The sequence below is a fragment of the Callorhinchus milii genome, unplaced genomic scaffold (assembly GCF_018977255.1).
Source record: "Callorhinchus milii isolate IMCB2004 unplaced genomic scaffold, IMCB_Cmil_1.0 Scaffold1, whole genome shotgun sequence".
In the NCBI taxonomy this organism is placed as follows: Eukaryota; Metazoa; Chordata; class Chondrichthyes; order Chimaeriformes; family Callorhinchidae; genus Callorhinchus; species Callorhinchus milii.
Genome location: NW_024704742.1, coordinates 103,921,468 through 103,948,915, shown reverse-complemented (window position 1 = coordinate 103,948,915; position 27,448 = coordinate 103,921,468). Strand labels below are relative to the sequence as shown.

Sequence of the window (27,448 nt, the reverse complement as noted above, 5' to 3'; positions counted from 1 at the left end):
GCTCACAGAGGATTGATTTCAAAGTCCTCACCCTTACCTGAAAACCTCTTCATACTATAGCACCTTCTTATCTCTCAGTTCTACTCCTATGCCACTCCTCTGCTCATCCCATCCACTTGTCCCCTCCACTAACCCCCTCTGCTGGGCAATTTCAGTTGCCAAACATTCAGATTCCATACTCCTAACCTCTCGAACTTACTCTCTCTGCCCCTCCGTTGACGCCTCTCTATCTGTCTTTAAGTCCTGCCTTAAACTTTCGCCACTTTTGACCATGCGTATGGCCACTTCCCCATTCTTGGCCTCTTCTTTGCTTAGCGGCTGACCCTGTCTTTGTACATTCCTCCAAAACTTTACCTTACATGAAAGTATAAATGCAAGTTTTTATTATTGCTTCAGGGAGTATGCATTCTAGTTCAGACACAGGGAAATTTCCACGTGTAGATGTCATACATATGTACAACTCTCAGGCTGTTTCAATACTACAGTATTAAGCGTTGTGATAGATTTCTACATGTGACCAAAATAAAATTTGGGTAACAGAAGTAACAAGGGAAAATTATGTGGAAAACTGACAGGCTAAAATAAAGCTAAAATCACTGATGAAACTCCAGCATCAGTGAGAGCCATAGCCGTTACTGAAGCCAAACTCTAATAGGAAAGTGTTAATGAAGAACTGTATATGACAATTCTATGGAGTACCACAACAACTTGAATTTATATAGCGTCCCTCACGCAGGGTAGCGTCCCAGAGCACTTAATGTAATGTACAATGTAACTCATGCTGATTTCTACTGAACACATACATATTAGTCAGTAAGTAATAATTAATCAGGATTATGAATTTATAGGGTTGCCACATTGTAGTGTTGGGTAAGATTATGCAATATGCTCCCACAAGAAATGTTGTAATCACAAAAGTTTTTAAATCAAAAGCAAAACTATTGCACAACCCTCATGTGAAAATAATAGGATAGATTTAATAGACTTAGTGACCAAACATTCGAGAATTGCATGTTTAGCTTCACTCTCAAAAGTATATTTTTAAGATTCCAAGTCACACAACTAAAAAAGTAAAAATCAAAGGTCAAAATTGCAGCTTGTTTGTGTAAATAAGAATCAGTGTGTTCATTTGGATCCTCCGGCAGTCTAACAAGAATGAGCAATATTCAGTGATAAAAATTTTGTGCAATAAACATTGCTATGAGCAAATTGGCTGCCATGCAGTTGCAGTTGGCAAGCTATGCAGTTCTAACTGGTTAAACTCCAGCACTACTCCCTACGCACTTTGCCAACCTGTACTAATACTTTCCAGAATGATGTAAACAAGGGTGCATTCAATTCCAGAAACAAGAATTTCCATGTGCATGGAACTGTCAGTCTGGATTAGATACTTTTACAACAACAACAAGATTACATTTGTATAGTGCCTTTCACGTCGGGAGGCTTTAATCGTCATTAAACAGGATGATGGGTTTCTGCATGTATCACACACCCAGTTAACCAAATAAATTCTGTGATGGTTTCAATCAGTGCTGTTTGCACCAAACCTGGAACTGGTGCTGTGAAACGTGCTGTCCATCAGTTAAACTGAGGTCCGGTCCACATCCAATGGCATGATGCAAAAAGGTGAAGGGAGTTTCCCCCTCCCATACCCCTCCAATCCAATCCCCCTTCCCCCCTCCCCCCACAATCCCCCTCCCCCCACAATCCCCCTTCCCCCCTCCCCCACACAATCTCCCTCCCGCGCACAATCTCCCTCCCCCACCCCGCACAATCTCCCTTCCCCCAACTCCCCCTTCACCCCACAATCTCCCTCCCCCTTCCCCCACAATCCCAATCCCCCCACAATCCTCCTTACCCCAACCCCCCTTCCCCCTACAATCCCCCTCCCCCAATCCCCTTCCCTCAACTTCCCCCACAATCCCTTCCTCCCCCAATCCCCCTGCCCTCAACTTCCCCTTCCCCCACAATCCCCTCCCCAATAATCCCTTCCCCCACAATCCCACTCCCCCAATCCCTCAACTTCCCCCCACAATCCCCCTTCCCCCAACTCCCCCTTCCCCCCACAATCCCCCTCCCCCAATAATCCCCTTCCCCCCACAATCCCCCTCCCCCAATAATCCCCTTCCCCCACAATCCCCCTCAACTTCCCCCACATCCCCCTTCCCCCAACTCCCCTTCCCTCCACAATCCCCTCCCCCAATAATCCCCTTCCCCCCACAATCCCCTCCCTTCCCTCCACAATCCCCTCCCCAATAATCCCCTTCCCCCCACAATCCCCCTCCCAATCCCCCTTCCCTCAACTTCCCCCCACAATCCCCCCCAACCCTCGTGACAGGTCACACAGGCAGCGCTGTGCTCGGCTCCGCCGCTGTCAATCAGTCCTACGTCACAAAGGCAGCTGGAATGGCGGGCGGGGAGGCTCCGGGGCCGGACCGCGGGAGGCAGTGAGGCCGGAGCTGGGGGCGGGGCTGAGGGAGGGGGCGGGGCTGAGGTGAGGGAGGGGGCGGGGCTGAGGGAGGGGGCTGAGGGAGGGGGCGGGGCTGAGGGAGGGGCTGAGGGAGGGCTGAGGGAGGGGGAGGCCGGGGCTGGGGGAGGGGCTGAGGGAGGGTCCGAGGGGCTGAGGGAGGGGCTGAGGGAGGGGGAGGCCGGGGCTGAGGGAGGGGCTGAGGGAGGGGGAGGGGCTGAGGGAGGGGGAGGCCGGGGCTGAGGGAGGGGCTGAGGGAGGGGGAGGCCGGGGCTGAGGGAGGGGCTGAGGGAGGGGGAGGCCGGGGCTGAGGGAGGGGCTGAGGGAGGGGGAGGCCGGGGCTGAGGGAGGGGCTGAGGGAGGGGGAGGCCGGGGCTGGGGAGGGGCTGAGGGAGGGGAGGCCGGGGCTGAGGGAGGGGCTGAGGGAGGGGGAGGCCGGGGCTGAGGGAGGGCTGAGGGAGGGGAGGCCGGGGCTGAGGGAGGGGCTGAGGGAGGGGGAGGCCGGGGCTGGGGGAGGGGCTGAGGGAGGGGGAGGCCGGGGCTGGGGGAGGGGCTGAGGGAGGGGAGGCGGGCTGAGGGAGGGGGAGGCCGGGGCTGGGGGAGGGCTGAGGGAGGGGGAGGGGGGGGGGAGGGGCTGAGGGAGGGGGAGGCCGGGCTGAGGGAGGGGCTGAGGGAGGGGGAGGCCGGGGCTGGGGGAGGGGCTGAGGGAGGGGGAGGCCGGGGCTGGGGAGGGGCTGAGGGAGGGGAGGCCGGGGCTGGGGAGGGGCTGAGGGAGGGGGAGGCCGGGGCTGGGGAGGGCTGGGAGGGGAGGCCGGGGCTGGGGAGGGGCTGAGGGAGGGGGAGGCCGGGGCTGGGGGAGGGGCTGAGGGAGGGGGAGGCCGGGGCTGAGGGAGGGGCTGAGGGAGGGGGAGGCCGGGGCTGAGGAGGGCTGAGGGAGGCCGGGGCTGGGGGAGGGGCTGAGGGAGGGGGAGGCCGGGGGAGGGGCTGAGGGAGGGGGAGGCCGGGGCTGGGGGAGGGGCTGAGGGAGGGGGAGGCCGGGGCTGAGGCCGGGGATGGAGACCAAGCGAGTGGAGATCCCGGGAGAGGTGCTGGATGACCTGTGCAGGTACACGGCAGTCCGGGAGGGCAGTCACACACTCCCCAGAGCAGAGCCGTGTTTGTGTTTGTGGGGCTGAGGCTCGAGAGTCCCCCCCGGTCAGACCACACTAGGCCCGGCCTGGCCCGGCCCGGCCCGGCGGCAGCGAGCCCAGGGGTTAGAGTTGGAGACCCAGTTACACTGGAGGCCGCTCCCGATACATAGACATTAGTCACTGTTATTGCTCTCAAATGGCGACAGAGTGAAGGGAGTTTCACTTTCGCTTCTTTACCCCCTTCCCCCCCCGCGTGTGTGTGTATGTGAGTGAGTGAGTGAGTGTGTATGTGAGTGAGTATCTGGTGAGGAGAGAAAAGCACAAAGGGAGGGAGGGAGGGAGACGGTCATGGAGTTGGCGCTGGTTAGTTGTTTTCATCATTAAAATTGAAGTAAGTTGTGGGGATGAAGGGAGGTGTCGGGGTTGAATGGTCTCTGTATCTCTCGTGTTGCTGTATTTCGCTATTCAGTTCCTCCCAACAATCTCTGTGCCTTGGGATCCTCAGACATGGCGCAAGTTTGAATAGAGTTTCTCTCCATGTGAGGGTTTATAGTATATCAGAGTGGGCCGCAGGCTGGGACCGGGCCGGGGGTTGTTTTTATATGTATATATAATTTCTGTGTATTTTTGTTATTGTCTTTATTGTTTGTATTCTTATCTGTGATTTGTCACGGTTAGAGAAATGTGCATCATACATTTGTTCTGCCAAGCCTTTGATGTGCGATCACATTGCTGTTTCTTTATACTGTATATTCAAAATGTGAAAATCCTTTAACATTACTGAGTGTACAATTTTCAGAATGCAGTTTTTTGGGGGCTTTTCTACCCCTGGCCTGGCACGCTGATTCATCTTGCTTTAGTTGGATGCTCTATGCTCTTTAATATCTTGTCCAAGTGAGAGACCTGAGTTCAATTCCAGGCAGAGGGCGAAACCTTGGGCAAGTTTCCTTACTCCACACAGAGCCTAATAATAATCCCTCCAAAAAACCAAAAAAAAAACAATAATAGATTGGTCATTTTCAATCTACGACTGTTTGTGGGACATTGCTGTGCACAATTGGCTGCCGCGTTCGCCCACAAATATACAGTCAATTCACTTTACAGTGTGTTCTGTGAAGCGCTTTGGGACGTCCTCCAGACGTGAAAAGCGCTATATCAAATGCAACGATTATTATTATTATTATTATTATAATGTATAATGTGCAGGTGAGTGCCAGCAGGCTATGTATTTGTGGATAGAATTGCAGTAGAACCTGATCATGTGTGAGTCTTGTATCCACATATCTTCTGGATGCTAACAGGAATTAGATGACATCGGTGATCCTTCTCCCTGCCTGAGCCTAATATGCCCACTATTGCCCCAGGTGAGATCAGCTAACTGGGCACACACTGAAACCAACTGGATTCTTCTAAATCTGTATAGTTCAGTTTCATGATGGCAGTGATGTTATAAATTGAGCTGTCAAGGGGAAGCTTAGCGTTTGTTTCCATCAGCAGCTGAGCACATCAAACTTATTTGTTTGTTTCTGTTTTTATTTTTATTTCCACCCTTTAGCACGAAAATGTCGCTGAGCATGAGAATGTCCTTTGGGAATACTATATTTAGTTATGATAATAATCCCTCAAGAAAACAAAACAATAATAAATTGGTTACTTCAATCCACAACTGTTTGTGGGACACTGCTGTGCACAATTGGCGGCTGCATTTCGCCCACAAATATACAGTCAATTCACTTTACAGTCCACTGTATCCTGTGAAGCGCTTTGAGACGTCTAGAAGCCGTGAAAAGTGCTATATCAAAAACAAGGATTATTATTATCAGTTATTATCGTGCATCTACTTGTTTTTCCTCGGCTCCTTTCCCTCTTCTACCTTCCTTGAGAAGTTTCTCTTTACAGTGTCACTTAACAGACTGGTTTGGATTTTGCTGTATAGGGCACTTTTGAGCATGAGCTGTTGTCATTTCCACTTTGGTGCATAGCATGTTAGCATACCAATAGAACATACAGATTGAGATCAGAATTGGTAATGCAGTTAATTTGTGATTCAATCCAGAGTTAATTTTCTGTTTTTGATTTTCAGGCTTCCTTATTTCAATTCTATCAGCTGTGTATTTATGTTCAGAAAATAATGGAAATGGGAGAAAAAATTATGATTATTATTTACCAAGCTTCAAGAGTGAGCAGTAGGAACTGAGGCTTGGCTAAAATAAGTGAATTTAAGCCACAGAAATTCAAATCTTTCAACCTGTTTGAAGCTTATTTGTAAACTTTACCAAAATATCAAACACAAAACCTAAATGATGCAGAAGAGCTTAATAAACATAAATGAATAAGAACTGATAATTGTAGGGTTAAAAACCAAACAAACCAAATAGGAGGAAGACAGATGGATTTGTTGTTGAGGAGGAAGGTCTAAATTCCTGCATGTAGGAAAACTCAATCCAGTCAGATTGAGAATGCAAAGAAAAATTGGAGGCATAAGATGTAGGCTGAAGGTTCCCTCATTTCTCCTTCCCCATCAAAAGCAATGGGTTGCAGTTGAACTAATCAAGAACTTCCTGTATGCTTTACCGAGGAGGAAAAAATCTGGGAATTAGATTTGGGAATTGCCTGAAACCAAATTTGTGCAGACTGGGCAAACTTCCAAAGCATGTATATTTACTTGGGGGAGTTTCTCAATTAATCTGTTTGTTAATCTTCTCTTTGACCGTGCCTTCAGCTCCCCTCTCGACTCTCTTCCTCCTCCTCGCCCCCTCCCTTCCCTCCCCTCACCCTGACCATTTCCCCCCTCCTCGCTCCCTCCCTTCCCTCCCCTCACCCTGACCATTTCCCCCCTGCTCGGGTCATGACCCAACTGTGCAGCGCCTTGGGACGTCCTCCTGACGTGAAAGGCGCTCTATAAATGGAATCTTGTTGTTGTTGTTGTTGTTGCTTGCAGACATTTATTTAGAAACAGCTTCAGAGATAACTTATTAAATGTGAAGGTGGAAGTTTGTACTAGTATCTACGCTATAAACTGGCTGTTTAACACTTAGCTGCCCTGCCTGCAGCACTTACCCTGCTTTATAGTGCTTTGAGATGTTTTCTGTTATGGTTTGTTATATGAAATTCATTGGTTTCATTTTATTTTGTGATCCAGAAGTTTCACAGGTGATCAGGTTCATAGGCAAAATAGCTAACATCAGACTATAATTACAAGTAGACTTGGGAGTGGCAGAAAGAAGGGACATTTTAAGGAGTGTGGGAAAGGATTGACGCTGGGAAACCTGTATAACATTTGCCTTGAGCAAGACTCACAAAGAAATTAACAGCCAATAAAGAAACTACAAACATTGTGAGGGAAATTCTTCCAGAAATCTAATGATTGAAGTAAATGGGAAAAAATGTTTTTTTAAAAAAAAGCTGAACCTCTGCCAGATGCTAATTATGTTTGGAAGCCCTTTTAATTAACCAGAAATCATTAATACTGACTTGTTCTTTGCCTCAGTGGTTTCTTCTGTTCACCTTATGTACTTTTGGCAACTTTGATCAACAATTGAAATTTATATTTTAGGAATAGCATTGTGAAACTGAATATATAAAATCAAAGAACCAATAAGTAATACTTAATAGGCTAAATTTTAATATCGTCGATGTGTATAAAATGAAATCAAGTTATATAAACAGTGTGTTTATATTCAGTATCTATTATTGATGCTGTTTATGTCAGTATTTAAAAAAGATTCTAACCTGGTTCAGTATCAGTAGAGCACTTTGCAAGTGAGAGGACATGGGTTTGATTCCCGGCAGGGTGAAATGTTGGACAAGTTTCCTTACTCCACATGCCTCTGTTTACCTGGCAGTAAGTAGGAACCCAGTTGTTAGTTGATTGACCAATTGCTTTTCTAAAAATAATTTGGTCACTCAATCGATGACTGCTGTCACAATTGGTTCCTGCGTTTCGCCCACAAAATATACAGTCAATTCACTTTACAGTATATTCTGTGAAGTGCTTTGAGACGCCTCTTGAAGACATGATAAGGTGCTTTATAAAATGCAGGGATTATTATTATTATCTTTACATGTATTTGATTTTAAAAAGCAAATTGAACATAGCTGTTATAATCCTACTGTATTAAGAATAAAAAAAAGTTTTGGTTAAGTTACGTATGCTTATGCTTGTTGGCTAGTGTCAAGCTGATCCCCAGAATTACAATTCTGTTTATAATTTTTTTTATTTAAGTGAAGGTTGCTTATGCTTGTTAGCTGATGTGGGATGACTTGCAGAACTACAATCTTTATTCTTAAAATCTTTTAATTAAGGTAAATTGTGGAACTTCTATCTAAACATAACAGGTGTCACAGGGTAGCTGGTATGGTGCTAGATAAAATGATATGATGCAATATGTTATGTATTGTGTTATGAACAGTTAAATTGGCCAAGGAAGAAGTGAATTTATTATTGTAGCTGCAGTTTTTTGTGTCTGTTAGGGTTGTGAATTAATTGCTGCTGTACAGTCCAATCAGTCAGCTAACATGCACTGAGCAGCCTGACGTAGATAACTATGATATAAAGTATAGTCGAGCTACATTGCTGTGTTTAGTCAGTTAGATTTGGCTTGAGAGCGGGTACGTTGTTCATTCCTCCAGGAAGGCAGAACTCCCAACTGAGGTTTTCTGAGATTCGAGATATATCATAAGAAGAAAGAACAGACATTGACAGTACAGGAACACAGTAATATTGCCAGGATTGTGACGTGCCTTTTGTAGGCCTGCTTATTGAATTCATTTGAAACTATTTCATTTTGCCTCCATAATTAAATGAATTGTTAAGCATAGAATATAAGTGACTTTGGTTCCTCTGTTTGTGGGTTCCTGACTTTATACAGGTGAATCAAAAGTCCTTACTTATAGGTTTATATGTGCAAACTATATGCCATGTAGACATCTACACATATCAACTTGGCCACAAAATCTTTCATGAACATGATGAAAGACATCTGTATTAGCTCTACCAATGAGGTCTTTGTTCAAAAAAAACTTGAATTATTAAAAACTCTTGAGTAAGGACTTCCTATTTTCCTAGTATTTGGATTAAAGCTGGTCTTTTCTAGCCACATCTGGATCCCACGTTTAACAGAGTTGTTAGTTCCACTGTTGGCCAACTCCCGGGTTTAACAGGGTGTTTTTTTTTCAGTTGAGTTCTCCCTCCTAAGGGTGAATACTGCTTATCTAATTCTGGAAAGTATTAGGTGCACACAAATTGTCGAGAGCCAAGGATGAGGGATCTGCATAGTGGAAAGCTTCCTGCTGATTGTCCTTCTAGGACCAACCACCCAACCCGTTAAGGTTTTGGCTTGCAGGGTTAGTTGGAGCCGAGTGGGAGAATCCATGCCTCTCCCAAGTCTTCCTGTCAAGCCTGGCTGGTTGGTCTGTCATTAGTGCCTTTGAGTACTGTGGCTTGCCTGCCTCAGGAACCCAATACCACCACAGAATCCATTCTGTCATTCCATTGCAACATCACCTTGGAGCCAGCTCAGTCCCAAGGAGACCTTGCTTACCTTGCCCATCCTCCATGAAGAGTATTCCTTCAATGATGTTTCTTCAACTACTGTGTTTTGGCTCAGTTTCCACTAAGATTCACTGTAAACCAAATTCGATCAGCAAAACCTAGGTGAATGTAGATCAGCGATGAATAGGTTGTATTAAACTTTGTGTAAGTTTTAGTACATTTACAGAATATGTAATATCTGGATAGAGAAAGTAAGATTGGTTATGCATGCTATTAGTTACAGGCTTAAAATTAAAAATGTTCTACTCTTGTTGTTCATGGTGTATATTTTATATGGTTTAGATGCATTTACATGGACCATAACTGGACTTTTTTTTAATACTGCTAAGTGCTTTTATGTGAACTGAATCACACTCTGAATGGGTACCAAGTTTTTTTTATACAGATTTCAGTCTTCCTGCAGTATGTTCAGTATGTTTTTTAAAGAAAAGTATATTTTTATTCTGTGCAAGAGACAGGATAGTTGTGTTCACACATTTTTGGATCTTACGTTTAGCCTTTTTCCTTTTAATAGTTATGAAAACGTTAAGTTCCCATTCTTTGGTATCTTGTTGAGGTCATTTAATATCCTCTATTTCACATTTTAGTTTTTCTGTATGATGTATCATAATTTAAGCATTAGAAACATGTATGAATTAAGACAGCATTTTTACAGATGATTGTTTTCTTTAATGTTCACATAAATAATTGCCTAATTTTAGCAATTGTTAATGTTTTATTCATCCTTACATAAATCCTACCAAGATTATTTTCTTGTGAACAGCCATCATAAAATGAGGCCTGTTTCTATAACATGTGTGGATTTAGCATGTCCCATTGAACAGTATGCAAAATAGGTCAGATTTTTCATTTGAACAGCAAGTATGATATGGTGTCTCCTTGGTCTTGGAATCTCCTGTGTTGCTCTGCATACTTGGCATTAAGTTGTTTATTTCTTGAAGCCTTCCATATTACACTGCATTCTTCTTTGGGAATGCAGACACATTTATTTGGGGGATCAAAAACAATAATGCTTGTCTGATATCTGATCAAAGTTTATGCTAACTTTTGCAACGTCTTTAGATTTCATTCTGATAAGCTTGATAATCAGTTAATGCAAGCATTTGTAGTGTGATAGAATATTAATCAGGATGTTGAAATATTTTTAGAAATGGAAATAATGCAATAACAACTAATATTGAAGGGTAATTATTCGGCTTATCTATTGTACAGCCGATTCATTCTGCACATTCCAAGTGAAGAAAGGGACAATGCGATTCGAGTGTGCTTTCAGATTGAGCTGGCCCATTGGTTTTACTTGGACTTCTACTTGCAGAATACACCAGGATTGCCTCAGTGTGGGATAAGAGATTTTGCCAAATCAGATATCCTTTTGATAATAGCTGTACTTCAGCAAAATATTCACTTTATTGAAAAAATCATGGGAAGTCTCCATTAGAACTACAGCAGTACTATAGGTTAATCTGGGGAGTACTTTTCTTCCAAATAATAGTTTTAGTCTGGTTAATGCCATTGCAAATGATCAGTTCCAATGCATGGAAGAATTTCAAGTGCATGTAAGTAGTATGTGAAGCTGGAGTACTCTGGGATAAAGCTCTATAAACCTTATCCTGAAGTATAGCTTTAGCAAATGATTTTTTTTGCATGGCCTTGTAACTCAAGAGAATTGCAAGTTTGGATGCCAGTTTTGCCTGTATTTTGGGAGGGTTGTGTCAGAAAATCCCAGTGGCTGTACGTTTTTCATGCGAAATTTGGTTGAGTTTCATTTTTTATTGATACATGGAAAAGACATATTTTTTCAAATGCACGGAAAGATGGAGGAAAAAGAAAGTTGAAATAAAGGACCTCTGTATGAAGTGCAGTGGGGCTCTAATGTTTTCATCTCAACTGGAGATGCTTTGCATTTTTTGTGTAACAGTGTAAGGAAATGCTGTCCCATCCACCAAAGCTTATTGTATTCTACCGTTGACCTTGTTTTGAATGACCCCAAATGATTTTCTCTATTGTATATGTTGGCAGATTATTCTAAATGTTTATTGCTGTCCTGACCTCAGCTCTAATTTTTTTGCACTCATGGGGTCCTCTAATCTTATTTATTGACCTACTTTTGAAGTAATACTTTTGGTTCACCCCCATTTGTACCATTAAGTATCTTACATGCTTAGATGAGATTCACTCCTCCCACATCACATTTTTTTTACAGACACTAACATTATCTTTAAGATGTTACTGATAGATTTGATTAATCTTGGAATAACTTTTTTGTCTTCATGATCTTTGACCAATGAAACTTGGAGACAAAACATGAAATGTTAACACAACTCGTTGTATGAAGCGGGTGGCAGTACTTCAGTCCATGGAAGATGCACTTCAGATAACTTTGAATAATCAAGTTGTAACTATGCTATCTCACAATATATACTATGAAATGAATCCTTCCACACCGTTGATGTCTAATTCTATACAAGATCAATATTTATTTTAATTAGTATACCTTATTTTTATTTTTTATCTGGCAATTCACAGCATCATGATAATTTCATTTTTAGTCCCTCTAAAAACGACAGCCAAAAACAAGTATTCAAGTGGAAATCTGAATGGCCCACAATTATTAGTTGTTTGTATGTAATGCCCCTTCTACAGTGCTTTTGTTACTCATCAATAACATGTTTGTATTATTCCATGACACTTTTTGTTATCACCAATTTTTCTGGGAATGGCATAGATTAGTTTCCTTGAAAGGTTGATTATTTTCACTTGGTGTTTCACTTATTTTATGTCAAAAACGTACAGCCCTGAATCAATGGGTGTAATAACTCACTACAAATTATGCAATGAATTTTGTTTAGTATTATTATCAGGGATTCATTGATGGGGATCAGTGGGTGGATACACAGTGGATACACAGTATGGATTATATTGGTCCATACAGACCAAGACTTGCTTGTGCTGAGTTAGCTGATCTCAGTTGCGGCTCCATCCAGGTTTTAAATCTTCTGGATTGAGGAGGAGAAAACCCAACCAGGATTTCTGGTTCCTGTCCAATGATCCTTGCCAATCCTTCATTGCATGTAATCAGATGTAAGGGTGAGGATGTAATTGGACTTGACGATGATGTGTTGAATGAATCGTTCATAAATGACTGGTGTTTGGGCTTGTGACTTTAAAAAAATGACAATTTTGATGAGGTGCTTGTGGGAACTCAGTACCTGTGTTAAAGGACCCCAACATGCGTCTGCACCTTCAACAGAGGAGGGAAAGAAAATTGGTGGTTGTGGTGGGAGTGGGGGTTCAAATGGGAAGAAGAAAAATTGACTATAAAGTGTTTTCAGAATTATTTGACAGTCACAGAATATGTAGACTTATATACAACTTTGACTGGGTGTTGCTGTATTTTCCTTTGTAAAAAAAACAAATGTCAAATGCAATGTAACTCGTCTTGTTAGTGTTTTCCTTAACCGCAGTTGAACTCTTCAATCACTGTCCGTTTTTACTTCGCAAAGGGGATGATGTGGAAAATATTTTAGATGATTGGAAGGAGTATAAGATGGGAGTCCCTACATATGGTGCAATTATACTGGATGAAACACTGGAAAATGTAAGTAACTGTCTGGAGTGGCTGCTGTATATTTGAGATTCTAAATGTACTCGCTTTGTTTGAGAAAATAAACATGTGTCTATCACTGATCATGATGTAGAAGTGGCTAGTTTGAATGCTGTGTTTGTATCTTGTGGAAAGGCCAAGGTTCATGGTAAGTAAAACCGTCTTCACTTGTTGGCCCTCACCAAGTTTGGAAGCAAACCATATTTCAAAATGGTAACTGGTATAATTTTAGTTAGCTCTATTTTTAAAGGTAAAGGCCTTTTAAAAGTACTTCTCTCTGCTGTGCACAATCCTCTAGAGTTGACGTGCTGACTTAGAATAAGTGAATCTTGGTAAAGCAATACTTGTATTGAAGTTGGTTTGCCAAACACTTTGAAGGGATTATGGAAATCTAAATTGTTGTCCAATAAAGTCCTACGTCTTGAAGAGCTGCCTCTGTACAAAATTACTATGGTTTAGTGGAGGTATTTTTTGTTCATTTGCATTTAAAAGAAAATAATTGCAGGAGTAAATTTGAGTTGTATTTTAGTGACTAATGTGGGTAACCAGATATATAGGAAATTGTCTATGTTCATATTTTTGAAGGTCATTTTTAATACATTCATAAAATAAAGGAAATACCTATAATTTAGATAGCCATACTTAATCATTGATTATAGATCACATTCCTATGTTCAGGCCTTTTTAGTCACTTATGGGACTATTTAATGAGACAAAAACTAGAGGGAATGATTTTATGGCTTCATCTGTTAATGTCAGTCAGCTTGGTCTGCAAGCTCTCTGTACCGTTTATATGGAAAGTTGTATTACGATTGATTACAATGACTTTCCCCATGTAGGTTACTGCAGTTCAAAGCAGCTTGTTGTATGAAGTGCTTTGAGACCTCTCAGTATGATAACACTGTCCAATGCATAGAATTGTGGTAATCTTAGAACAAATTGCTTCCTCCTGCAGTTTAGAACTTGACTGTTTGTTGTTAAATTGGATTTTTATTTGCTAACATCGCATTGGTTACTCATGAAGCTAAACTTAGTCGGAAGAGTCCTAGAAAAAAATTGCTGGTGAGGAAAATACCATCTGTCTCTTGTCAGCGTTTTAGCTCTTTTTGCCAGATGTGCATTTTACAATTTGGAAGCACAATTAACACAACACTGGTTTGTGAATATGTTTGAACTTTCTGAATACAGATGGTGGTTTAATGAGAATGTGATGGCATGTTCATATTGCAGGTACTTCAGAAGCTGCTCTGAAGTGCCTGGGGGCTGTGGGTACTAGGATGTCATCCTGTTAGGAATCCCAAAACACGGTTGACATCAAAACAACTGTATATTCGCATGTTCACCCAAACACAGTTTCAAGGTTCTGGCTGCAGATCCAACTTATATAACAAGCAACTGGGACAAAGATGAGTAACTGTCATGTAAGCCAGGCTCGTGGCTCAATCTGCCTACAGGCATGACAGCTGGAGACTGCGAAGGAGGGGAAGGAAGAGGAGAGGGCTCAGTTAGCTTTTTTTTGGTCAGCCGGGTGTCTTGAGATATGCAAAACCCATCACCATGCTTAAGAGTAACCAAACTGAAAGTTCCATATATCTCACCTACACATGGAAATTCCCAGGTGTTGGAATAGAATGTGCACTCTTTCCTTGGAGGGAAACCCCCTGCTTACCTAGCAGAGAGTATTAGGTACAGGTTGGGGAGAGCCAAGGCTTGGAGACCCCAGAATGTGCATTGAGGTCCTGCTGGAATCTGATCAGCTAAAATTGCATAGCTTGCCATTGGCAGATAATGCTTTGAAACATTCCTGCTGCTAGCCCAGCTTAGGACCACCCAACCCACTGGGATTTGGGCTTGCAGGGTTAATGGGAGCTGAGTGGAAAAAATCCTTGCCCATAATGACTGGTCTGCCTCCCCAAGTCCTACTAAGAAACATGTACATTGGAATTAGTTCAGCTCCATGGATACCCTGCTAAACTCTTTTACCTCCCCCCCCCCCCCCCACACGGAGGATAGTCACTAAGAGCTTAGCTAGATTTCATTACCTTCTGAGATGGAATAAAGGCTCTCCTCGGTCACAGTCACTGAATGCAACAGTCACACCTTGTGTGTTGCCTTTGTCAGTAGTACTTTGCTCATTCAAAACTCTGCTGCCCGCATACTGATCCGGACCAAACTCCATACTCACACTTCACCGGTTCTAGCCAGGCTCCACTGCTCCCTATCAACAAACAGATCAACTTCAAAATCCTCACCCTCCGCCTTGCCCTTTCTCTCCCCTCTTCCAAGTCCCGCCTGAAAACTTTCCTCTTTGACCTCCTCCCCCTCCCAGGCTCGGAGTCAGGCTTCGCCATTGTTAAGTGCTCTGAGACGCTACCCTGTGTGGAGGGTGCTATATAAGTTCAAATTGTTATTGTAGTAATAGGAAAGCAAAGAACCCGGTGTGGAGGAAAATTGCAGTAATGGTATCTTTCCCTTCCCCTTACCTCCCTCCTATCAATACAGATTATAAATGTGTTAACATGAATGCATATAGATGGAACTGATTTTTTTTTCACGCCACACACCCTCTGTGACACAGGCACTACTTGTGCAAGGCTATCTGGCAAAATCTGGATGGGGGTTTCCGAAAGGCAAAGTGAATAAAGAGGAAGCCCCACATGACTGTGCTGTGAGAGAGGTAAGATTACTTTTTTGTGTATAAAAGCATCTTTATTTAAATTAATGTTAATCCAGTCCAGATTAACCTGTTAATGTAGATTTATGTATCTACTAGCTGTATCTGTTGCAGCTACGCTTGTTACTAAAGGATGCAATATGGAATGTAGATTGACACATAGACACACACTTACTTATCCTTGAAAGGTTTGATTTTTGCTTAGGCATCTTTATAATGATAAATATAAATGTACAATTTATAATCACTGGGACCGTCCTCCTGACATGAAAGGCGCTTTAAAAATGTAATTTTGTTGTTGTTGCCACGGCTTAGGTTCGTCTGTGTTCTTTGGCCCCTTGGCTACATGCGTGCTCTGTGACACACGATGCCATAGCAGCACAGTCAGCCGGTGCAGCCACCAGGTGTAACTGCACAATGTCACAGTACCACTTTGAGCCAGCGGCCACCAGGTGTAACTGCATCGAAAAACGTGAAACTGAAATTAATTTTAAGTCATAACTCATGAACGATAGCAGATACCCGAAAACAAATATGCCCATGTCACTCCTACGTGCAAGACCTTTCCGATGAGGTATAAATCACGTTTCTAATCAACAGATGATTATTCACACAGTTTTTTAAAAATGTTTTTAGAAATATTGCTTTCCTGTAGAGGGTCATTGAACCACATGCTGCAATGTTTAGTGAAGTAACCTAAGGGAAAGTGCTCCAATAGTTGGGTCCCCAATGTTGCTTTTCTTCCATTGTTAAGTTAAATGTATCTGAGTCATTGTAATTATTGGATTCAAGCAATTTGAAAGTATCACAATTTGAACATGAGCGTTTATATTTGTGATTTTTATTTTCCAATTATTTTCCTTTTAAATATCTTATAATATTTTGTTGTCTTGAGTTTTTTACATTTTATTTTCAGGTTCTAGAAGAAACTGGCTTTGACATAAGGGACCGTATCTGCAAGGATGACTTCATTGAACAAAGAATCAATGACCAGTTGGCTCGCTTGTACATAATCCCAGGGGTTCCAAAGGAGACAAAGTTTAACCCCAAAACTCGAAAGGAAATCAGGGTAGAGATTATTGCAAATTTCTTCTATTTTACTGAGTTCCAAATTTAAGGTTAGCATATACCATTGATACTAGGTAATCCTGTGGAACCTTTGTCACATTTTCGTGGAATTTTCAGAAATCTGCCATTCAATCACAAGCTTCTTTAGTTCAGGATTTCTTTAATACAATGCAGCGAATGTTTAAACAACCTTGAGGCTCTTCAAATTCCTTATCCTCCTTCAGGTCCTGCCTCAAGACCCTCCTCTTCGACCATGCCATCGGCCACCTCCCCTCCCTTCCCCCCCGACCACAGCTCAGGACTGAAATGCTGTACTCTGTCCAGCGCCTTGAGATGTCCTCCCGACATGAAAGGCGCTATACAGATGTAATCTTGTTGTTTGTAAAAAAAAAAAACACTGCCTGGTATAAAGCTGAATTATAAAGGCCAAGAAGATCCCAGATCTGTGTGGTATCTTGTCTTGTTTGGTTAGCAATATGGGTGCTATGATTGCTCTTGGAATTTGGGTTGGAGGGTCAGTGACCATGCTGGAACGTGAGCATTAGGTGAGCAATGGATTGGGGTCACCTGTGATACCCAAATAAGCAAACAGACTGCTGATTCAAGTGAAACATGACCCTTGGAAGTACTGCAGGGTGTTTGGAATCTCATCACAGCATGTACTTGGTGCATTTAGAAGAGAGTAAAAAAGTTTGATTTTTATGGGGGGAGCAAAAATGAGTATTGTTTGCTAATTAACAAACTTGTTTTGCAGAATATTGAATGGTTTTCCATCGAGAAGCTGCCATGTCATAGGAATGACATGACTCCCAAGTCCAAACTGGGTTTAGCACCCAACAAGTTTTTCATGGCTATTCCTTTTATAAGGTATGATTAATGGGTATGTGGTGGGCGGAGGAGTGAGAAACAAAGTTGAATAATAGTTTTTTGGGGCATTGTGAATAAATCTGGGATTGAACATACTTGCTCATATTGATGTTTGATATCGTCAAATGTTTTACATCCATGCAATAATCGGCTCTTAAAATTGTATAACTTATTGCTGCTTCAGTTGGTTTAACTGCTGTTAAAAGAGAAGGAACTGATATCTTAACCAACATTGAGTGCTCATGTAAAATATGTTTTGTTTATTGAATTATTTTTCTTTGTATAATGGATTGATTTTCCATGCTTTCATGGAAACCTATAAAGCTGTTGTGCAAATTAAGGCATTTTGCACTCATGCAGCTTCATGCTGAACATTCCATAACTAATGGTTATGTTTTAGCTTTCATGTGCCTATTGCACAGCTATAAGCCAAAAATAAATGTCACTATTTCTTTGTCCAGTAATAATTTAGAACTAGGTCAAGCATGTGCAGATAGTTTGTTTTTCCCCAAATAAGAGCAGGGAATTTCTCTTAATCTGGCCAACGGTCATCCAAATTGTCTTTTCATACCTTGACTGTCTGTAGAAGTTTGTTAATGCAAATGGCAGCATTAACCTACAAAAATAGTCACTGCTCAGCACAGTAATTACTTGAAGTGTTCTGAGATGTTTCAAAGAGGAAGTGCTATAAAAATATCAAGTTTTATTTCTATGAACGTTCTTTTGAAAAATGTTTACAAATGCTAGGTTTTTGTTATTGCACAGACCCTTAAGAGATTGGCTGGCCAAAAACTACGGAGACTCTTCAGACAGTGATGGTCTTGCATCGAACAACGCAACTCCGTCCAAAACTGTTTTGGATAAAGTAGGTGTAAGGTAAGGTTGTTTTTAAGGTTAAAAAAATATTCTAATCGTTTTAAAAATCATTTGAATGGTTCTTTTTGAGGGACGTCCTCCCGACGTGAAAAGCGCTATATCAAATGCAAGGATGGAAGAAATCATTAAATTTACTGAATTAGTGCTGCGTGTAAATCTATATCGTGTAGTCTGACAGACAGACTGGACAATATAGATTTATACACAAGCACTAATTCAGCAAATTTGATGATTTTTATTAGATAACATATTTAGGTTATAGACAAACAGTTTTCCACTATTACTTTGTGGGGAATGCTGTTCTCTTAACTTCGTAATCTAACACCTAAAATTTAATATGTGATGATTAGCCAGGTTTCTCTGTGTCCTTATTTAATGATTTTTTAAAAAGAAATTACAAACTCGAAAGTTTGTTTAAAAACCCTGTACTTGAAGGAGATTAAAATTGGAATAGAAAATAATTTTTACTTGGTGGTGAATAACACAAAAATCTTAACATATTTAATTTATTTGGACAGGTCCAAAACACAACAGAACCAGCAGTTACTTGATGGGTGCACGGCAGATCAATGGGCAGGCTCAGTTAAACACAAATCACAATCAAAGCCATTCAGCCCAAACAATCCACATGACATTTCTGAGCCTTTAAAGTCAAAGGTGAGTTCTATTTCTTTAAACGTATTGTCTTATTGTGAGGGAGAAGTCATAAAGAAAAAAAATAGTTTCCTCTTGTAGTAAATTTATCTCTTGATGATGCAAAATTGCTAATCTTGTGTGGGTGGGTCTGATCAGTGTCTTTGCTTCCTGTAGCTGCTGGCTGGAATTCTGGGAACACAGGGTAATTAGCTGTGGCAGATGTTGTGTTTTATACTGTATCTCCTGCTTAGGAAATGTGGGAGGACAAGAGAAAGTTATTCACCAGTTTACTACATTTTGGCAGATCTTTTAATTGTAATCCATTTCGCTAACCTCCTTAATACCTCTGGAGCACTACATGCAGTGTTTATTTGGTAATGCTGAATGTACAAAGGTTCTCAGGTTCAGTTTCAGTACTTCAATTTTGAAAATCCTAGTCTTTGTACTTGTATGCTGAATAATGCAAGTTGTAATTGTTGCTCAGTAACTTAAATGTTTGTGGGGAAAATACTCACATTTACAGACATCTTATTCCTTTAATAATCTACCCCTACAGAATTGTATTTCCTATATTGTATGGTGTGGCTTTCCTTTTGATGTAAAGTACACGAGTTGGAGGCATAATTTTTGTGTGAATATCAGTTTAAAAACTAAAATTTGGAATTTTGATGTTTGCTACATTTTCAGGGTAAATAAAAGGTTTGTGAAGTCGATTTAATTTTGTGGAAGTTTTAAAATTTTTCCTACATCTAGTTCTGTCCTTGGGAGGACATTAAGAGCTACCAAGACTTCTCCATTATGGGGCTTCTGCACAGTTTTTGTAGTATTTGACCTACAGTAGAATCCAAAATCAAATTGTGAGCTGAAACTGCAGTTTGCCACTGGATTTCAAAAATCTAGGTTTGCATCTGTGTATTGGCAAATCTAGTTTTGCAGCTGACTAGTTCTAATTCATACATGGGTTTGTATAGTTCTAACTTCCATTAGTGATTTTTAAATAAAATCATAATTTGTTTACCTTTTTCTTTCTTGTGACTGTTTCTCACCCTAACAAATTTTCACCAGGAGTGCTAAGTGGTCTGTGGTACAGGCATTTCCATTGCCAACAGGCTGTTTTATGAGTATTAAAAGGAGGTGCAACAGGAGGTTGTATCAGCTGTTCTTCTGTTGAGATACAACTCCTGTCTCAAGTTTTAGCAGTTGAGCCACAAACTGAAAAAATTCAATTTTCCAGACGTAATTGGTGGTCTTGAGACTTGGAAGAAAGTGAGTTACCTCCTAAACTGTTAGGTTGTGGATTCCTTATTTTGGATAATTGGAAGATTTGTTTCTTCTGCATATTAACCTGTGGATTATCGGGTCTGTTTTTATTTAGTATAAGCATGTCCATTCTGATCGCAACATTCTGCAGTTTTATTCACATTTTTGAACACCTGGATTTTGTTTTATTTTTATTAGTCACATAATGTGCGGGGTAATGGCAGAAAGCAGCACCAAGACTCTCCCAACCAAAAGAAGAAGTCTAATGGAGTAAACGATCAGCAAATAAAGCAATATCAGATATTGGTGAGTTTTTGCTTTTGGTGAGGAATGGCTGTCAATTGCAAATGAAATATTAGTGTTTTTCCTTTCCACATTTTATCGCTGCAAATATTAATTCTGAAAACATTTCATCCTGAAACAATGCAATACTAGCCTTTTTGCAGAGAAGAAAGGAATCGTTGGAGAATAGGAACACATTTTAACTATCAGTGATCAATATTCAAGACTTCTGAATTGAGTGTAGCGTCATCAGATATGGCGGAGTGGAGATATCTAGGTCTATAATAAACTCAACCATGACAATGCTTCACTGTTTTTGTGTATGAATGTGTAACTGGATAAGAAACAAATTTAAAGCAATTGGAAGCAGTAAGTCAAGTATCCCCTTGTCATGGAGTTTTCTCACTGATGGCCTTGAGATGTGCTTGTTCAAGAAATCAGCAGTTTCAAGAAGTGTGCAGCCTATCTTAAGTTTGCTTGTTGGAACCTGCCTTGAGGACTGTTTAAATCGCTGGGATTGTCTGCTCTGTACTGAGAACCCTGGTTCAAGCAAGTTGAAGAAGCACAGCTGTAGGTTAGATATAAGCTGGTTGGAGGGCAGAGGGCAGAAACGTGGCAGAGCTCAAGTTCTATATCAAATTAGGAAGTGCTGTGATTCTTTAGGACTTTGGTAATCCATCTGTAGCTGAAGCTATAAATCATCCAGCCTCTCAGGTTTGGCAATCTTACTGACATTAAAGTAAGTCTCAGCATGTTTTATTAGGCCTTTTCCTACAGTACTCTTAAACTTTGCTTATCGTACCTTTATATTAACAAAAATTCCAGGGGTGCACAAAACTCACAATCTCATACGGTACACAGACCTGGAATTGTATTTTCCGATTGAGGAGGCCAGCAGCTGCACCTACCTATTCTTATCCCTCCCCTCCCTCCCTCCCTCCCCTCCCTCCCTCAAGAAGTGGTGATACAGTAAAACAGCGTAAGTCTTCATAAATCTTATAATCACCCAAGTAATACATGCACTCAAGTGCCATTCAGTTTTCTATCAAAACCACTTAGATTTCTTTTATAAGTTTGTATTTTATAAGTAAATTATCTCCGATGTTGTAATGCTGGTCCTTTATTCTTCATTACTAACTGGCTGCATTGAACTGTGGGAAACTTAGTCTTGATCTGTCACTGCATGCACAGAAAAACTTAATTTCCTGCAATGCAATGTTATTCCGTGGCTTGGCAGTAAGTGTGTATGTGGTGACGGGTCAAGATGCATTAAAACGTGCGAAATGCTTCCACAAGCACACTTACTGGCTGAAGTGATGGGAAGCAATTCAAGTTTGTCTAAAACCTCCATTGATCTGGCAACAAGATTCTCACCACTTTCTGTACATGCCACAATTCATTTGTGTGTTGAATGTCGGTATCTCTTTAAAGATGTGGTCATTATTGTTTTTAAATTTTAAATTTATTCTCTCCATAAAGTTTATCACTGGGGTTTTTGCTGCTGCACCCTTTCAACAGAATTGAGGTATGCTTTCCAAGCAAGGGATTGGGAAAACTGCAAGACCAATGTGATCACTGCATGGCGAATGTTGGATTTAATCCCCCCCACCCCCAATATAGTTGGAAGACGACCAATTTCTATGTCTGAACTGCATTTTAAAATGAGAATGATTAACCTGTGGTAGTTAATGTAATATTTTGTTTGGCCCAAGTACTTTTGTGAGGTGGTGAGAAAAAATATTGAATTGGAATTTAAATGCATTCCCAAATTTCCATTTTATTGTGCTCTTTCTTTAATGATTACCACGTCTGGAAGTGGTACTGTTATATACTGCTACTGTTATATCTACCATGTTGCTTTTGTGTAGAGAAATCATCAAATATCATATGGTTATTTTGTTTTTTTTCAAAATAAGTTAATTTTGCACATTTTCTCTCCTTGAGAACCAGTAGTTGAAGGTCTTTACTAGCTGTCTGGAGTTACCTGAAACATGATCTAAGGTTTCTGATCCTTGCTTTCATTATCTGACCACTTGGTTTAGATCTGATACTATGCTGCACTACCCTGGTGAAGGTGTTATCTATTGCACCACACATTAATACCATGAATGTTTCTCCTTATCCAGTAAAGTTGGCTTAATGCTGGATTTTTTTTTATTTGTAGAAATCTGATAAAAAGCTTCAGCCAAGGCGACTTCAGGACAATTTTGAAACTGGTAAGTTCAACTTCAAATATGTATATTTTTTTTTATCTGTGCAACATTTGATATTGTAGAAATTTGTAACCTGCTTTTAATGACATCTCTGATTATCCTTTTTCTCACGTTCAGATGCAGTTTGTGAGCTGTGCAGCTCTAATCAGCTTTTAGACATTACTGGGACATGCAGATCTGGTTCTGACCTCTCAGATTCCAGCAATGGAAACTCTGACTTCAGTTTCTCATCGACTGCCTTCCTCAGCTTCAAGTTTGATCGAGATGCAATTATGAAATGCTTTGACCTATGACGGAATGCCTTTCTGGCTTTGATACGGAGGGATCAGAGGGTCTCGTGGTACAAGCTGTAAGATCAGTGGAGAAATAGACCTTTCCTTTCTCAGGTGTTTAAAGACATAGAGGTTCAACAAGCAGAGGGGGGGATTTTTTAAAAAATCTGCAGAAGTGTGTCTGATGAGGTCAAATGTGTTCTTGCACGGTTAATGCAACTTAGCCTTTGTACACAAAAGTACTTTTTCAGTATTTAGAATTGATCTATTTTCCATGTTTTTTTAATACTGTTGTATACTGGAGAGATTATTTTCATCCCTTTTTTTCCTTAATTGTTTTAGCTTGGACACAGCTTTTTCTGCTGAATGCAGAAACATTATACTGTATGAAACATGTAATTGGAAAGGCAGGCCAGAATGGATTGTTTCAGCTTCAAACTTTTTTAAACAAAGAAGCTTTTTTTGCAGGTTAATGAATCTTGCCTCTTGAGGTAGTGATACAAGTACCAAATGGCAGGTGTTTTACTTTTGTGTTCATGCATTAAAAATATTTTAAAGGCTTTAGAACAGTCTTCACTATTACTATTATAACCAGATGTTTTGAAGATTAAGTTTAATGATCTTTGTTTTCACTTCTGGGTGTTTTCAAGCACATTACTTATTTAATGTCAAATAATTGCATCACAATGTGAGTACTTTCAGCACAGTTTCATGGAAGTTTATTTTATATTGAGTCATACATTAGCATGATAGACTTTGAATGCATAAGTTCTATTTTCTAATTGGAGAGAGATGGCAGATTTTGAAGCAAAGTCATTCATTCATGTTTTGATTCACACAAAGAAGCCTCTATTTATGGAATAAACTCAATTTTATCAGCAAATCCATTATTAGATGGATGGTTGGAATATGAGAATGGACTCAATTTAGTTTTTAAATCCATTTTTACCACGTGTTGGCTTTAAAATGTGTCATTTGAAGACTTTGCTACAAATTAGCCAATTTGAGACATTGGATTTTAATAGACTATTCCCTGATGTAATCCAATATGATTTTTTAAAAAAGAAAAATAGCTCAGTGATGCATTTACTGCAATAGTACTCATACACAATGACCCTCTACTTTTGTTGATTTAGTTTTAAGTCTGAGATGTGATTATTTATGGACTAAATTACCATCAACCTTAGTCTACAAGAGATCACTATACACAACTACTATTGCTTTGTCTACTAGTGTGTAATTTAAAGAGAATGGAAATGGGTAGTGTGATTGTGTGCTCTCCTCCATTGATTTTTACCTTATGGATGCACAAACCCTTGATCTCCTTTCATGAGAAAGAGGAAATTAACCTGTATGACCTCAATTTGATTATTTTAATTAGTACTGTAGAAGTTCCAAGTACAAAATGTACAACTATTGCGAAAAATGTGGATTACTGTGAACTTGTTCACCTTTTTAGAAATTAAATCAGAAAGATCACTAATGCAAATAGTGATTTGTTGCCTTTGCCTCAGTGTAACATTAAAGTACATATAGGTGAGCCAAATGCACCCAGTTTTAGAAAATATTTCAAGATTAAGTTGTTATTGGCTGCAAACTTAACTAATGTCTCCAAAAAGAGCTTGTGAAAAATGTTTAAAATCTTGACCACGTATCTTGAATGCTGAACATGTTTCTTCTGCATTTCTCATTGCATGTTCATCTGCATCTTTTGCAAAAGAGTTCAGAGTGGAAAAATATTCTGTTAGCAATGATAGAATGTTCTGGGCTCAGAAAATGATCCATTAGTGGTTACAATAGAAATAACTTCCCCCATTGACTCACTGAGTTCACCTAGTGAATAATTAAGCCGTAAATAGTGGGAAGGTTCAGTGTTCCCTTTGTTAGGGAGAGGCAAATAATGCAAGAATTTTGATCACTATCCTATAACCTATCTTCTGCAGGAGGTGCATCCTAACATTTAGGTGTTAGTTGAGAACTGTATTGGACTGCTCACTGGTGGCTCACACCTGGTGAGTGACAACTTGGGTGAGGTGGCAAGTGCTTATGGAATTGGGCCAAGATAAAGGAAAAAAAAGTCAAGCTTTAGAGGGGAGAGGAGAAGACCATAATGTTGCACTGTTCAGTTGGATGAAATGTACTATAAAAAAAAACAGGTCCTACATTTTAGCATCTAAAAACAGGGAACTTTTTTAAAAAAAAATGTAAACTTAAAAAAAATGGAAAATCTGGTGAGTTGATGCAGGTTGAACAAAGGAACCATTTTTTGTCAAACCTTGCAATCGAGCTGAAAAGATGCTTTGAAATTGGGCTAGTAGTATTGAACTGCACAATATTTAGATACTGCTATATTTTAACTTTTAATGCCCCAAATATTGATGTATTAGAAAGGTGGGATAACAAGGGATTGTAAAGTGTTAAATGATTTCACCCTGTTCATATTTTCTTCCCACTATCCTCTATAGTTTATTTGTATGCTAAACATCTGATGTTTCACCAGTTTCAATAATTTGTTATGAGGACTTGTTCAACATAGATTGACCTGTGCATATTTGCATTAAACAAATTATATTGTGACAAACTTAACAAGTGTTTCAGACATTGTGCAACAGAGTTCATTGTGCAACACTTTATACTACAGTAAACTCCTGATAATTTGACCCTGACCTAACTCGTCACTATCATTGAATCATAATGCTCTCAATATCCCAACCACATTTATTCATGTGTTTATACCTATGCCTAACCTGTCACTCCCGAACCCTTTTCCCTTGAATGACAAGTTATCAAGATTTTACTGTAGTTTCTGTATTGCAATAGTTTATACTGATAAACCAGTATCATGATAGGCTCAAAGTTTTCTTTCATACTGGCATTAGATTAAACTTTTGAAAACTGAATGCCTGTATTACCTTCAAATTGTGCCTATTAATGAAAAAATGTTCAGAAACATATTGACTTGATACTCAGTGTTGTTGAAATATAATATCATAGCCTACATGCCAATTAATTGGCTATATTAATGGAAACATTTTATTCCAGCAAAATGAATATCTTTCACACACAAATGTTTGCTTCACAGAAAGATTGAATAAAGCAATTCAGTATAAAGATATTCTGATGCCTTTCTTCTATTTTATTGAAATCTGTTTCGAGTGTTAAAGTCACTTTTTGTTTTTAACATTGCTACTGTATTTAGTTGACCATTAAATTAAAATAAAAAGATATTACTGAAATGGAAACAAGATTTGTCTTGCTCACCAGTCCACAACCAATAGGAGGGTGGGTTGCCTCTGCTATTTTATAATTACTTGTTATGTGATATAACAATAGCTCCGATCTGCTCTAAACGAGAGAGCATACTAGTGAATGGATAGGTTTATTCCATTTTGACCACCAAGCAAATTCTACAGAGTATAGACTCAATGTAGAAGAGAGGTCTCTTTATTACAACCAACAATGCCCCAACTTCCAGCCTTGAAATTGGAACCAGCTACAGGACCGTTAAGAATTTATTGATCACATCAGTTGTTGTTTTGGCTTCTTGGATTTCAATGTCTATTTCCACTTTTCCGGCTGTGGATTGTAAAATGCTAGGAGTTCATTGTACTAAAAGAAGTTGGTATTTTTGTTTATCCCAGTGTATGTGGATATATAGAATATATATAGTATACCCTGTGAAGCGCTTTGAGCTGTGATAAGGCGCTATATTAAATGCAAGGATTATTATTATCCAAGCAGAAACATCAAAGCTTTGTGTCCAAGGATTTCTCCCCACCTTGTCTCCTTTTGACTATATTAATTTTACTTGTTTTACGTTGTTGTTTGTACATTTTGTTTTTTTACACTTCATATCCTATTTCCTTTTGGTAAATATAAGCCTCTCTCTCTTGAAGAGGAGTTTGTTGGAGTACAGTTCCACAGGTACCAGCTATCACTCACTACTTCACTTAAGTATCATCTTCCACTTGTGAGCCTGGATAGTGAATGTCAATGGAGTATGTGATCATAGGATATTACACTTGAGATTAATCCTGTTGCTCCATACATATTTTTCCCAGGAATCACGAGAGTAATCAAAAGCTGCGGCCAATTGAGGCAGATTTAACACCATTTTAAAGGACTGAGTGTAATCAGGTAATTGTTTAAAAACTCAATCCAATTGAGGTTAATTTAAAGTGTTCCTTTTTGAATACTGTAAATTAAATGGTCTGTGGTTCTATACATTTCTCTACTGTTTAGTCTTGCACAGTTTGCATTAAATATTTGAAATCTACTGATTCCATATTCTAAGGGTTGCATGTAAACAGAAATGTGAACAAGTATTTGACAAACAGACATTAACAAAACCTATTAAAATATAAGCGGACATGTACAGTAATGCCGCAGCTGTTCAGCAACTAAATCACTGCTTAACATGTCAAACTTTTTTTTCAAACTTGAAGGTTTTAAGATTAGAACAAGGCACCTCAACAACAAATTACATTTGTATAACGCCTCTCATAAACAGGTGAATGTAGAAGCAAAAGTGTGCTGCTCTAATGT

General features: G+C 40.1%; 1 protein-coding gene across 2 annotated transcripts; it reads left to right on the top strand.

Moving 5' to 3' along the window:
- The first annotated feature begins 3,473 nt into the window (after positions 1–3,473).
- Positions 3,474–26,145, top strand: dcp2 (decapping mRNA 2). Of its 2 annotated transcripts, XM_007897395.2 has the most exons (11): positions 3,474–3,572; positions 10,364–10,515; positions 12,622–12,749; positions 15,334–15,432; positions 16,346–16,498; positions 17,252–17,364; positions 18,130–18,240; positions 18,759–18,897; positions 20,335–20,442; positions 22,583–22,634; positions 22,749–26,145. In XM_007897395.2, the coding sequence occupies exons 1-11, from the start codon at positions 3,520–3,522 to the stop codon at positions 22,922–22,924; spliced, it is 1,284 nt and encodes a 427-aa protein (XP_007895586.1). In that variant the 5' UTR covers positions 3,474–3,519; the 3' UTR covers positions 22,925–26,145. The 2 variants fall into 2 exon arrangements, with proteins under 2 accessions (XP_007895586.1, XP_042189833.1); XM_042333899.1 differs by lacking the exon at positions 10,364–10,515 and having other exon boundaries at positions 3,496–3,572; positions 12,655–12,749.
- Positions 26,146–27,448: the final 1,303 nt, after the last annotated feature.

Excerpts from the sequence above, each read along its gene's own strand:
- dcp2 (XM_007897395.2), top strand. The coding sequence starts at position 3,520 with ATGGAGACCAAGCGAGTGGAGATCCCGGGAGAGGTGCTGGATGACCTG. Across the intron at positions 18,898-20,334 it reads CTGAGCCTTTAAAGTCAAAG|TCACATAATGTGCGGGGTAA; the intron begins GTGAGTTCTATT and ends TATTTTTATTAG. Across the intron at positions 22,635-22,748 it reads TCAGGACAATTTTGAAACTG|ATGCAGTTTGTGAGCTGTGC; the intron begins GTAAGTTCAACT and ends TCTCACGTTCAG.